At 55.5% G+C, this 11,703-nt stretch overlaps 2 protein-coding genes across 2 annotated transcripts; both read right to left on the minus strand.

Annotated features, from left to right (window-relative positions):
- Positions 1 to 591: 591 nt before the first annotated feature.
- LOC6591283 (protein MTO1 homolog, mitochondrial) lies at positions 592 to 2,663 on the minus strand. Its single transcript, XM_002016463.2, has one exon. It carries the CDS (start codon positions 2,631 to 2,633, stop codon positions 654 to 656), a length of 1,980 nt encoding a protein of 659 aa, XP_002016499.2. The 5' UTR covers positions 2,634 to 2,663; the 3' UTR covers positions 592 to 653.
- A 184-nt stretch (positions 2,664 to 2,847) lies between these two features.
- Positions 2,848 to 11,530, minus strand: LOC6591284 (small subunit processome component 20 homolog). The gene is made up of 6 exons (XM_002016464.2): positions 11,402 to 11,530; positions 8,964 to 11,337; positions 6,063 to 8,906; positions 4,136 to 5,997; positions 3,432 to 4,076; positions 2,848 to 3,364 (listed from the first exon to the last, which is right to left on the minus strand). The coding sequence occupies exons 1-6, from the start codon at positions 11,444 to 11,446 to the stop codon at positions 2,930 to 2,932; spliced, it is 8,205 nt and encodes a 2,734-aa protein (XP_002016500.1). The 5' UTR covers positions 11,447 to 11,530; the 3' UTR covers positions 2,848 to 2,929.
- Between the last annotated feature and the right edge of the window lie 173 nt (positions 11,531 to 11,703).

An 11,703-nucleotide genomic window follows, 5' to 3' on the forward strand; every position in this document is an offset into this window, starting at 1 on the left:
CGCTGAGCCTCGGCTGAGACTGATAATTTTGTTTACCCAGTCGGACTTTGCTACTTCCAAGAAGTACATCTGGCACGCTTAATTTTCCACTAAGATCTCCACTAAGTTCTCATTTCCATTTAGGTAAGGGCGGAACAGGCAGGCTGCGAAAACATTCGCATGCAAATGTTTTTAGTACATGAATTTTTTCTCATAAAGAATGTTAAAACCATCTTGGGGGGAAAAAAGAACGATCAGGTAGCGAGTCGGGTCTAATTTCATCTATTTTGGTGAAAAAATAAGTAAAAACAACCATTCTTTTGTGAAATTGGTTCTACAGATTTTCAACTTTTTGATAAAACATGAAATTTGGCAAAAGTTGACCTCATTTTCGTAATCGAGATTTCGATACCGATCGACAGTATGGATCACGATCCTGAGTGCTTCGCCGATCTGGTCCTATTTGCCAGAGTTATAGCGCCCTGAAGAGTAAGCGTGTCAATAAATAAAATACTATCTTTTGTCTATAAAGCGGCCGATATGGCCGTGACAAGTATTTTCTTTATCGGCAGTGACAATCGACTGGCTCCCAAACATCAACATCACCCAAACTTACAAATTGTAAGTTTATTAACACATATGTAACTAACTATAAACTATTAGCCTCTACTGTGCTATGCCTTGGCCACGTCCGCCTTTTTGACGTACTTCATTATCCTCACTATTGTAGAGGGGGTGACGCCTTGGATTCGACTGGCAGCAGCGATGGTCTGTGGCTGAATGAGGCTCAGTTTCTGTCGTTCCTCGTTCGAGAGGCTCAGCACCTTGGAGAAGTAATCAATGTCAGCAGGAATGGCCAGACGCTCTTCCCGTCGTACATCCTCCACGTCTCGTTGTTGTTCCTCAACAAAGAACGAGTACAGGGCCTCTATCTTCAGCCTCTCGGCCAGGTTGTTGTCGTCGCGCAGCCAACTCAGTTCCGTGGGGAATAGATTGATCAGCTTATCCACCGTGATGTTGTCCGCTGGTATGGCAAGCATGTCAAAGGCGGTCTTTTCCACAGAGGCTTTGGACGTGGGTAGGTCCAGAGACTGGCGCCAGTAATTGCTGTGTTTCCGCAATCCCCTCAAGGCCTCCATGCCCGACTGTAGTCTTTCTTCCGCTTGCTTAAAGTGCCGAAAGCGATGCTCGGAGACCAGACCATATTCATAGCCCTTATTGGTAAGCCGCATGTCGGCGTTGTCTGGCCGAAGGGACAATCGGAACTCTGCCCGACTAGTGAACATGCGGTAGGGCTCATTGGTGCCCAAAGAAGTAAGGTCGTCTACTAGTACACCGATGTAGCCTTCAGTTCGACTAATTGTCAGCTGCCTGCCGTCCGCGTGGCGAGTTTTGCCCGCTGCATTGGCACCAGCCACAATTCCCTGGGCAGCAGCCTCCTCGTAGCCTGTGGTTCCATTTATCTGCCCCGCAAAGAAGAGGCCAGGCATACGCTTTGTCTCTAGCGTGGGGAACAGCTCACGGGGATCTATGAAATCGTACTCCACACCGTACCCGGGTTGCACCACTTCGGCATGCTCCAGACCCTTGATGGCGTGTACCAGCTCCACTTGCTGCTCATGGGGCAAGGTACATGAAATTCCTTGTGGATAAACCAAGGGGCTGTCCAGGCCCTCTGGCTCTAGCCATACTTGATGAACTCTTGCGCCAAATCGTAGAATCTTCGACTCTATTGAGGGACAATAGCGAGGGCCTGTTATCTCCTCGGTAACATGGCGATTAACGTGGAGATTATTCCGCACGATGTCATTGACCAGCGGTGTCGTGTAGGTGAGATGGCACGGCAATTGCTCCTTGGCTGGTAGCCACACATGGCTATTGAGAAATGAAAATGGCGTCGGGGGATCATCTCCTTCGTGTCTCTCTAGTTGGGAGAAATCCACGCTGCTCTTAGCTATCCTGGGCGGCGTTCCTGTCTTCAGGCGTCCCATTCGGAAGCCCAGTCTGTCTATGGCCTCGCCTAAAGCCTTTGCTGGAGCATCTCCCATGCGTCCAGCCGGTCTCACCTCCAGTCCAATGTTGATGTGTGCCCTTAAGAAAGTTCCGGTGGTGAGCACAACCGAACGACTGCGAACCACTTCCCCATTGGCCAGTAAAACACCAGTACAGCGTCTGTGCTGATGTTGCTCATCTTCTATGAGGATATTGTCCACAGCCGCCGCTCTGATCTCCAGGTTTTGCGTACTATGAAGTTCCTTCTGGACAGCTTTCTTGTATAGCTGCCGATCGATCTGCGCCCGCGGCCCCCACACCGCCGGCCCGCGTCGCTTGTTCAGAACTTTGTAGTGCACTCCAGACACATCGCAGCAGCGCCCACAGACTCCGTCCAGAGCATCCACCTCTCGCATCAAGTGGCCCTTTCCAATGCCCCCGAACGAAGGATTGCAGGACATCTCGCCAATGGTCTCAAGCTTGTGTGTCAGCAGCAACGTGCGGGCACCCATCCGTGCCGCCGCTGCAGAGGCCTCTGTGCCGGCATGTCCTCCGCCAATGACAACCACATCGTACATATCGGTGCTGGCATTGTGTGTGTGCCTCGATTGGTGGCGACTCCGAGCCAAGCCACGGATCACGCAGTGCCGGAGCTGCTGCATCTAAAAAATTTAAGTTAACTTAAAAACAATAACAACAAATAGAATTGCACAACACATGGCGCGAGCCGTGGGCGTATCGATAGTGGCCTGCGCTGTATCGATAAAAGTACTCGATAGCACGAAACTGAGTGAACGGCGCCAAAGTTCGAATTGCTGCCAAAAGAAAAACAAACTTGGTCACAGCCCAATCTTGGGATTTGGTTTGCACTTTCTTTTTAAACTGCACTAATTGTTTATTTTGATTTATTTCCTTTCTACTTAGAAATACTTAAATTACGCAACAGCCGACTAACTAATTAAAATCCGTCCATTTCAGCTTTCCTTTTGCGCTTTTTCAGCTTCTGCTTGGTGTCTGGCGCCTTGCCACGAATCACCGCTGCCTTCAGACGCTTCGCAGCCTTCTTGCGCTCCTGCACTCCCGCCTTACGCTTGGCCGCTCGCTCTGGATCATGGACTTTCTCCTGGGCAACGGCCTTGCGGCGTTCAGCCCGTCGCACCATCAGCTTGGTTTGCACCGCATTGCGAAGTTTGTCGTAGATATCCGCTCCTATTCGCTTCCTCAGCCGACTGCCAACACGCAGGGCTAGCTGACGAAGTTCCGCATCGACGTTCTGATCCTCCTCTGACATTTCACGCACCAATGTTTGGAGAAGGGCGGGAGCCAGTCGGGTAACCGCCTCCACACTGAGCAACGTGCTGAGGGCCTCAATGAGCGTGAACATGGCAGTGCGCTGTACCAAGTAAAGGGTATACTTAAGATCAATAGGTTTGACAAAGGGTATATTACGGTGTACGTACTGTGCTGGTGTCGTGCGGTGCCTTGGTCACTTCCTTGTTCACCAAAAAGCGTATGTTTCGCACCAGCCAATTGAGGTTGATTTTGTTAGCCGGCCCCCGTTCTCGCTCCTCCGTCTCCTCTTCCGTTTCCTTCTCCTGCTTGAGACTGAAGGGGACATCCCTTAGCATGTGCCCCACGTACAGAAAGATCTTGGACAGTTCGTCAATCATTTCCTGTGCCGTCTCGCCAGGCGTGACCTGGGCACAAAGGTCCAGCACCAAGGACTTGATATCCTGGGCAGGTTGGGCGTAAATAAAGTCCAGCGGCTTCGCCTCGCCATCCTCCCGCTTGACGCCCACCAGCTGTTGGCCCACGTAGACGTAGTCGTAGTGCGCCAAGAGGTGTGTCAGCAGCTTGGCCGCATTGCAGCGCACCCAGTTGTGTTCGTGCCCCAAGAGCCGCTGGCAGCCGTAGGCCAGTTGATCTACGGTATCGGAAATCTCCTTGTCAGCCAACATCGTGTCGCCGCAATGCTCCATGATCTTGAGCAGGCAATACTGCAACTGGATGATCTGATGGTCTGCGCTGCGCTGCTGGTGCTCCAGTCGCGACTCAGTGTCTAAGCCGGCCAGAAGCAGGTCCTCATCGGGATTAGATTGAGAATGCTGAAATATGTATAGAAATCCGTATAGTATCCTGTACAAATCAAAGAGAACTATCTTACCTTTCGCCTCTTTTTCTTTTCTAATTGTTCCTCTTCCACCTCCGCTGCCAGATTTCCCGGAGCACGCACATATCTGCCGGACGCTTCCGCATCGCCCAGCGTCAGAACATTCACCAACGTGGGCAGCACCTGCGGCAGTCTCTCCGCGAATCCAGCCCGCTCTGCCTGCACAAACCTGGAGAGGAGCGCGGCCGCCATTTCCCTGACACCCGGCTTCTGGCTGGACTGCGGCGACGTGAAGAACAGCAATGTGAGATCCAGCAGAGGCTGGCGCTCCAGCTTGGTTAGGCGCCCAATCAGCGCCTCCAGAGCAGCGGCCACACTGCGACGACACGAAGGATCCTCATCGTTGACCAATCGCGTGCCCAGCGAGAGGAACAGAAACTCGGATTGCTTGGCGAGCAGCAGGAGGGGAAACTTGTTGATGATGGAGTGCATGAACTGGATGGCCGACTGTCGGCCAGCGATCTGGGTGTAGCACAACTGGACGGACATGAACTTGACTAGCTGATCCACGCGCTTCTGCAGCGGGTACTCCATGATGTAGGTGAGCAGGATGCCGCGGGCCTCGTCCCGCACGTAGTCCGACTGCGATATGATGGACAGATCGCCGAGACGCTTCATCAGATCGTGCAGCGAGCGAGTGTCCACCTTGCGGCCCACCAGAGCCCTGAGCAGAGTGAAGCACATGGTCTGGCTGCTGCACTCGCCCTCCTGCAGCTCCTGTTCTATCTGAAGCAGCAGCTGCTCGATTTGCTCAACGCTTAGCTGGTAGTCCTGGCATTTGCGGAGCAGCGCCACGACTGCCTTGAAGCTGCCGCGGACCAGCTGGGCGTTTTCTTCCTGCCGCGTAGCCCCAAAGCTGGAGAAGTTCTTCAGGATCTCAAACATTCGTGCCACCACTGGCTGCAGCTGCTCGGCGTCGAGCTCGGACAGCTCGTACTCCCCAAGCCAAATGGCCGTGTAACACTTCAAGGCGTAGGTGGTGGTCCTGACGTGGTGGCTGCTCAGCGCGTCGCGCAGCAGAGGCAGCATGGGGTGCAGAAAGGGCTGGTAGTCGAGCTCTGACAGCTTCTTTCGCTTGAGCACGAAGTGCAGCAGCTCCAGTCCAAACTCCACCAGTATGTGAGCATTGGCCTGGGCATTGGACTTGACCAGCTTGTTGCCAACGGCCACACTGCGTCGCCCTGGCGCCGGCTGGAGGATGAGGCAGTCGGGACGAGCGCGTTTGATCAGAGCCTGCTCCTTGGCGGTCAGCTGGCGCTTCTGGGTGCCCGGCAGCAGGTCGCTGATGCTCTCCGACATGGTGCCGTAGATGAAGATCAACAGACTCTCCCGGGCGATGTGCGTGTTGTCCACCAGGCCGGCCACAATCTTGGCAAAGCACTCTTGTATCTTCTGGGTAACCTTGCGGGAGTGCGACCTGAGCAGATGCTCCTTGAAGGGCAGCAGCAGGTCCAGCAAACAGTTGTCGCGGATGTGCTTGGCGGCGATGTGAAGGGTCAAGTAGCTCTTGGCGCTGGGCTTGGCCTCGGGCGTGTGGGCCACAATCTTCTCTACCTCTTTCTCGGCGCTCACATCTCCGAATATGTCGTTCAGGGCCACCTCAAGCAGGTTATGTAGGCAGCTCTCAATGTGCTCTGGCTTCAGCTCGCCTCGGAGTGCGTCCAGAACTCCGTGCAGCGTTACGGACAGGACGTGCACCTGAAAGCCGCGCGTGAGCAGCGACTGCAGTTGCTCCAGTAGCATGCCCACGTAGCTGCCGCCGAGCGTGATCATAATCTTCTTGAGAATGTCGCGGGTCAGCATCCGCACGGATTTCAGGGGGGAGCGTAGGAAGGTGCAGACCTTCATAAAGATTCCTATGGAAAGGGGTCAGAGTGGTAGTCAGTATATGCCGGGAGATACTTTGCCGGAATCTACTCACCTGGGAGGCTGTTTTCCAGCAGTTCGACGGGCAGCTTCTGGAGCAACTTCACCATGGCCAAGGCAATGGGCACGCGCTGAATCTCCTCCTCCTCGCGCTCGTAGCTCAGCCGCCGGCGGTTCACCTTGTGCTTGGCGTCGTAGTTGGTCTTCTCAGTGATGGACCGGTTGAGGGTGGGCAGGAGCACGGTGGTGATGGTTGACATGACGCGCTTGGCCGCATTGGGGGCCAAGAGTTGGGTACGCTGATGAGCCAACACTGCCTCCACTGGCTCGGCCGCCTCCTCCCCCTCGAAATCAATGAAGTCCTGCTCTTCCAGTTCCTCTTTCGGTGGCTTCTCTTCTCCCTCCACTTCCTCCGGCTGTGCTTGTGGCTTCTTCTCCTCCGCGGCTTCAGTCAGCTTCTGCTTGAGCCGGACGAGCGTGGCCGGGTCAGCCTCTGCCTGCGTCAAATCGAAGTGGAAGGCATCCAGAATACGGACCACCAAACGGACGCACTGCTTCTGCTGGGCGTGGGCGAATCGAAGCTTCTGCAGGTAGTAGCGAAGCACGGCATGATACTGCGTCCAGGGCAGCAGCTCGCTCATCACGCCCACCGCCTCGATGGCGGCGTCCACCAGAGTGTGCTTGCCCGTGTGCCGCTCGCTGAGAAGGTATCGTGTGGCCAGCGGCAGGAGGAACTGCGTTAGCGTGCGGGCACAAGGCGGCGCCTGCCGCCAGCTGCCGCCGGAGATGTTGACGAGTCGCTGCAGGGCTCGACCATGACGCTGGGTCTGCAAATGCAGCATGTTCTCGAAGAAGTCAACCTCCAGGTCGTGCTTATCCGCCAGAGGAGACAGATCGCGGAAGATCTCGTGAGCTGCGGGACAATGGCGGGCGAGTTCGCCCAGCAAGCCGATGGCTTCGCTTCGCGCATGCTCGTGCTTCTCGTCCTTCAGAGAGCGCTGCAGCAGTGGCAGCAATGTGTCCTCCAGCCAAAACTGTGCCTCCTCCTTCGCCTCCAGCTGGAGAGTCAGCAGCGGGAGCAGGGCCTTCAGCAGCTCGCCAATGTTGACCCTAATGCCCAGATCCGAGACGTGGCGCAGCATGTAGAAGCAGTTGTAGACAACCAGCACTCCCAGCTGCAGATCGATCCTTTTGTCCTTATGCTCCACCAGCTGCTTCAGCTCCGACAGCCCCTCCAGCCGCTTATCGTAGTCGGGCTGCTCCAGCCAGCGCTTGTCCCACGCATTCAGCAGCAGCACAATCCTCGCCCACTCCCGCAGAGACGCCGCAGTGGCGGAGAGCTCTGGGTTCTGCTTGGCTTCCTTGTGTAGCCGCTTAGCCATGTCTGCCAGAAGGTCACAGAGCAGCTTCCTGGCGGGCAGGACGTGCACCTGCTCAAAAAGCGGCGCTAGTTGGCGCACATAGTCCTGAGGTCGGGGTACACGCTGGCTGAGATTGGAGAGCGTGGTGATCAGCTGGACGACGGTCTCGGGACCAGCGGATGCCGCCTGCTTCGTGAATATTGGCAGGACGAGTTCCAGCAGCAGTTCGCAGGTGGCCGGCTCCTGCACGTGCGCGGTAATCAGCGTCAGAATATTGAGCTCCCGCTTGTCCAGCATCTGTCTGCCGGCCTTACGGTGTCGCCAGCTAGTCTGCAGCTGCTGCAGGATGGCCGGGATGTGGGGATGAACAATGGCCAGGGCCTCGACACCATACTCTTCGGTGGCAGCCGCCTCCAGGAGCTGCTCCACAAGCTGCAGCAGCGAACGCTTCACCACGGGCTTGGCCTTGTCGTTGAGCAGCAATACCATCAGCTGATGCATGATGGCAGGCTCATCCGCGGAGGGACTCTGGTTCAGCCACTTCTGATAGCGAGGCTCCCCGCCCCAGAGGAGCAGCAGCTTCAGCAGAGGCGTGGGCGTGTGTATAGAGTCCTGTGGCAGTCGGGCGAGCCCTGGCCAGACGTACACCTCGCAGATGGCGTTCATCTCCTGCTCCTGCCACAATTCCTCCATGTCCACCAATTGGCCAAAGTAATTCCCCAGTGTCTGCAGTCCCGAGTGCTTCACATTTTTGTAGGCGGTCGCCAGCTTTCCTTGTCCGTTGATCACCTCCTGGGAGACACTGCCGACGAGCAGCAACAACTTGAGAACATAGACCTGGAAGTCTGCCGTCAGACGGCCAGCGAACTCCTTGCGTATGAGCTCCAGGAGATTGACGATCCTCTGCAGCTGCTTGGCCGCAATTACTGCCGAGGAATCGTACGAGCTCTGGACATAGCGGGGTAGCTCCTGTATGGGTTTGTCTGTGTATTCGGCGAAACGTCCGAATGCCATTTTTAGAAATTCGATGATCTCCGTCTCCTCGAGCTGTCCCAAGAACCTCAGGATCAGGGTCTTCCGCTGCTGGGCACTCAGCTGCTTTTGGACACCCTTTGTTAGCATTTTGCCGTAGAGCACGCGCAGCATGAAGGGCATCAGCTGGGACCTCTGATCCGCTGGGATGCTGGCCAACTCGAAGCCACTCAACGTTGTCTTGAACTTTGCCTCATCGATCAGACCCGCCAGCTGAGCCTTTTGCTGCACCAGAGCCGCTGGCTGCTTGTAGGCGGCCAGGCAGTCGAGGGCCAGCTGCTGCAGCTGGGCGTTGGGCCCAGCGAGGAGCTCCAAGTAGAAGGCATGCATCTCCGCCTGTCGGTGCAGGGCCTTGGGGTTCGGCTGCGACACGAAGCAGGCCAGCTTGAGCTGCAGAGTTTGGAGTATGAATTTGGCATGGACATTGTGCGTTCTCCGCTTCTGGCGGGATCGGACGCCGCTCGGCGCTTCGTTATCCTCGTCTTCGTCGACGTCAACGTCCTCCGCTGCAGGGATAAGATATGATCATTCAATGAGAATTTTGTGAACCCTGTTGGGCATACCTGTGGCCTCTTTGACGTTCCACGTATGCTCTGTCCTCTCCAGCTGGGCTCGGTACTCCTGCTCGACGAACTGCAGGAACAGTCGCACCACGTCTGCATTCTTCACCTCCGCCAGAGCTCCCAGCTTGGGCAGGCACTGCCACAGCAGTTGGCGATAATTGAGCGCCTGCTGCAGACTCAGTTGCTTCTCTCCAGCCTCCTCGGGCAGGAGCATGGTCAGGGCAGCCGACGCATAGGTTGCCCGGTGGGGCTGTGGTAGTGGGGTCGTGGAGTTCACCTCGTAGTCTATGCAGGCCACCGTCTCGAGCAGCTTCGCCTTGAACAGGTTCCAGAACTCGTCCGTTCCCATTACCTTCACGTAGGCGGCCAGGAGCTGCTGGACCGGGGCCCACACAAACTTAAAGTTATTGTAGAGCAGCCCGAGGAGCAGGCTCACCGCATGCTCCTTGAACTGAGGCAGCTGGGAGCACTGCTCGAACTGGGCGGACGCCGGCTCCAGTTGCTGCAGCTCGAGGAGCAGCTCGCGGTAGTTGTGCACGGTGGGCTCTACGCAGGAGGCGGCGTAGAAGTGCGAGTAGGGATTGCATTTGCAGCCGGAGTTTAGCAGATCCAGGCAGTGGGCCGCTATGCGTCTGTATTGTGTCTGGGGCTGGCTGAGCAGAGTGGAGACAGCAGTCAGCAGCTCTGTGGAGGCCGAGAGCTCCTTCTTTGGGGTTTCCAGCAGAAGCAGCTGCAGGCAGGCCACGGCGCGGATGTCCTTGACCAGTTCCGGCGTTAGAAAGGCATACAGTTTGGTGGCAAGAGCAGGGGGAAGCTTGAACTTCAGCAGGGCATGGGTCTGCAGTAGCAGTAGCAGAAGGGTGTGGTCCGAGCTGGCGCTCCTCAAGCGATCTTCAATGTTAGAGTGAAGTGTCTTTTCCAGGGGCTGCTTGCTGAAGCCCCTCAGATGGGGAACCAGCACCAGCAGAAGCAGGTGCTCCTCTATTGCCACATCCAAGGTCAGGAGCTGCTGCTCCACGCATTTGATAGTCTCCTTGTGCTTCAGTTGGAGGGGATAGACCACCCATTGGGCCAGGGATGTGCCGTCCACCTGCAGCGGCCTCTTGTGCTGGACTATGCGGGCAAGCAACTCCAAGGCTCTTGTCTGTCTTGCCTCCTCGTAGTAGGAGATGACGTGCGGCAGGACCAAAATCTCAAATTGCTGATAGTCCAGGAGCTGCAGAATGGAGTCCTCGTACAGCGACTCGGATTTTCTGCTTACGACCAGCAATTTCTGCAGCAACCGACTGGCATCCAGCTGCGGCAATTGCGTGTGCTGGGCCTTGAGCAGGCTTGTAACCAGGGTCGTAAGCGGTTGCAGGGAATCTACGCTCCGCTCAAGCAGCTTCAGTAGGGTGGGAACCACGAGGGGCAGCTCGGCCACGTAGCGTCCGTCCTTGTGACTGACCAGGGGCAGCATCAAGTCAATCAGTGGCGCTGCGTCGACGCCCTCACGGCTCGCTGCAGAGCAGAGCTGTTGCCATAGAACGCCGCTCTGGTCGGGGCGTAGGAAGTTCAAGAGCAGTCCCAATGAATACTCCACAATGTCGCCCAAAAGTTCCGCCTGAGCCGTTGTGTTATGGATGCCATCCTGGCTGATGAGCACATCCAGGACATGGGCAAAGATTTCGGCAGCCGAGTTGTGCAGTTGTCCATTGACTCCCCGAAGTATCTCGTAGATCAGCCTGCCACAGCCGTGGACACTTTCGACCTGCTCTCGCAACACTGTCTTCAGCACGTAGGCCAGAAAGCGGGGGAAGTCGCGAACGTCTCGGGCTATGTACGCGAAGCATTCCACGGCAAAGTTGATCACGTGCTCGGCGTAGTGCTGCTCGTCTAGTAGTGGCAGAATCGCGTTGAACACAATGCCAATGTTGCGCTTCAAATAGGGCTTCAGAGTCTTGAATAGATGGGCCAGGCAAATCAGGGTCCACTCCAGCTGCTCGGCATCCTGGGTGTTGAGCAGGCAGATGAGGCGGTCCAGAATGCGTTGGAAGTACGGATAGAATTCCTCGCGCAGGTCCCGCGCCAAAACATAGAGGAGTTCCAGCAGAGGCTGCTGCGACAGATTCGTAGCTGTGGAAAGTCGCTCCAGCAGCAGATCGACCACAACATCCTTTTGGTGCAGCAGCTGCGGCAAAGTCACGATTTTTCTACAGCGCTTGCTGAAATAGTTGTACTCCTCCGTGAGGTTGAGGACATTCCACTTCTGGAGTGTCTGCTGGAAATAGGTCTCATTCTCTTCCTCGTCGAGCTCCTCGTTCTTGTGCCCTATGTGGTACAGGGCCAGGTGCCGCAAGTCGATTTCATTCACGCGATCTCCGAACGACTTGAACTGCAGGCAAAAGTGCAAAAATGTGAGCTGCTGCGGACCATGTGAGACTTCTCTGGCCACTTACCCGAAATGTGTTTGTGTCTTTCGACTTCTCTGTTATGGCTGCCATTCTGTTATTGCTTGCATAAACTCACGGATCACTTCATCTATGTTAAACTGGATTAATTATGCGCTAAAAACACCTTTTGTTTGGAAACACTTTTCATTCAAATGCAACACGTGCAGCCCATATTTACGCACAACTATCGATATATCTATCGCCTATCGAACGACCATGGTTCGATAAGTCGCAAATGGCGGTTCATTCAAATACTGTTGTTATTTATATACATATACATTATATCTTTAGCTTAGGCAGACTCTTGA

This window comes from Drosophila persimilis, unplaced genomic scaffold (assembly GCF_003286085.1).
Source record: "Drosophila persimilis strain 14011-0111.01,24,50 unplaced genomic scaffold, DperRS2 tig00000002-arrow-pilon, whole genome shotgun sequence".
NCBI lineage: Eukaryota > Metazoa > Arthropoda > Insecta > Diptera > Drosophilidae > Drosophila > Drosophila persimilis.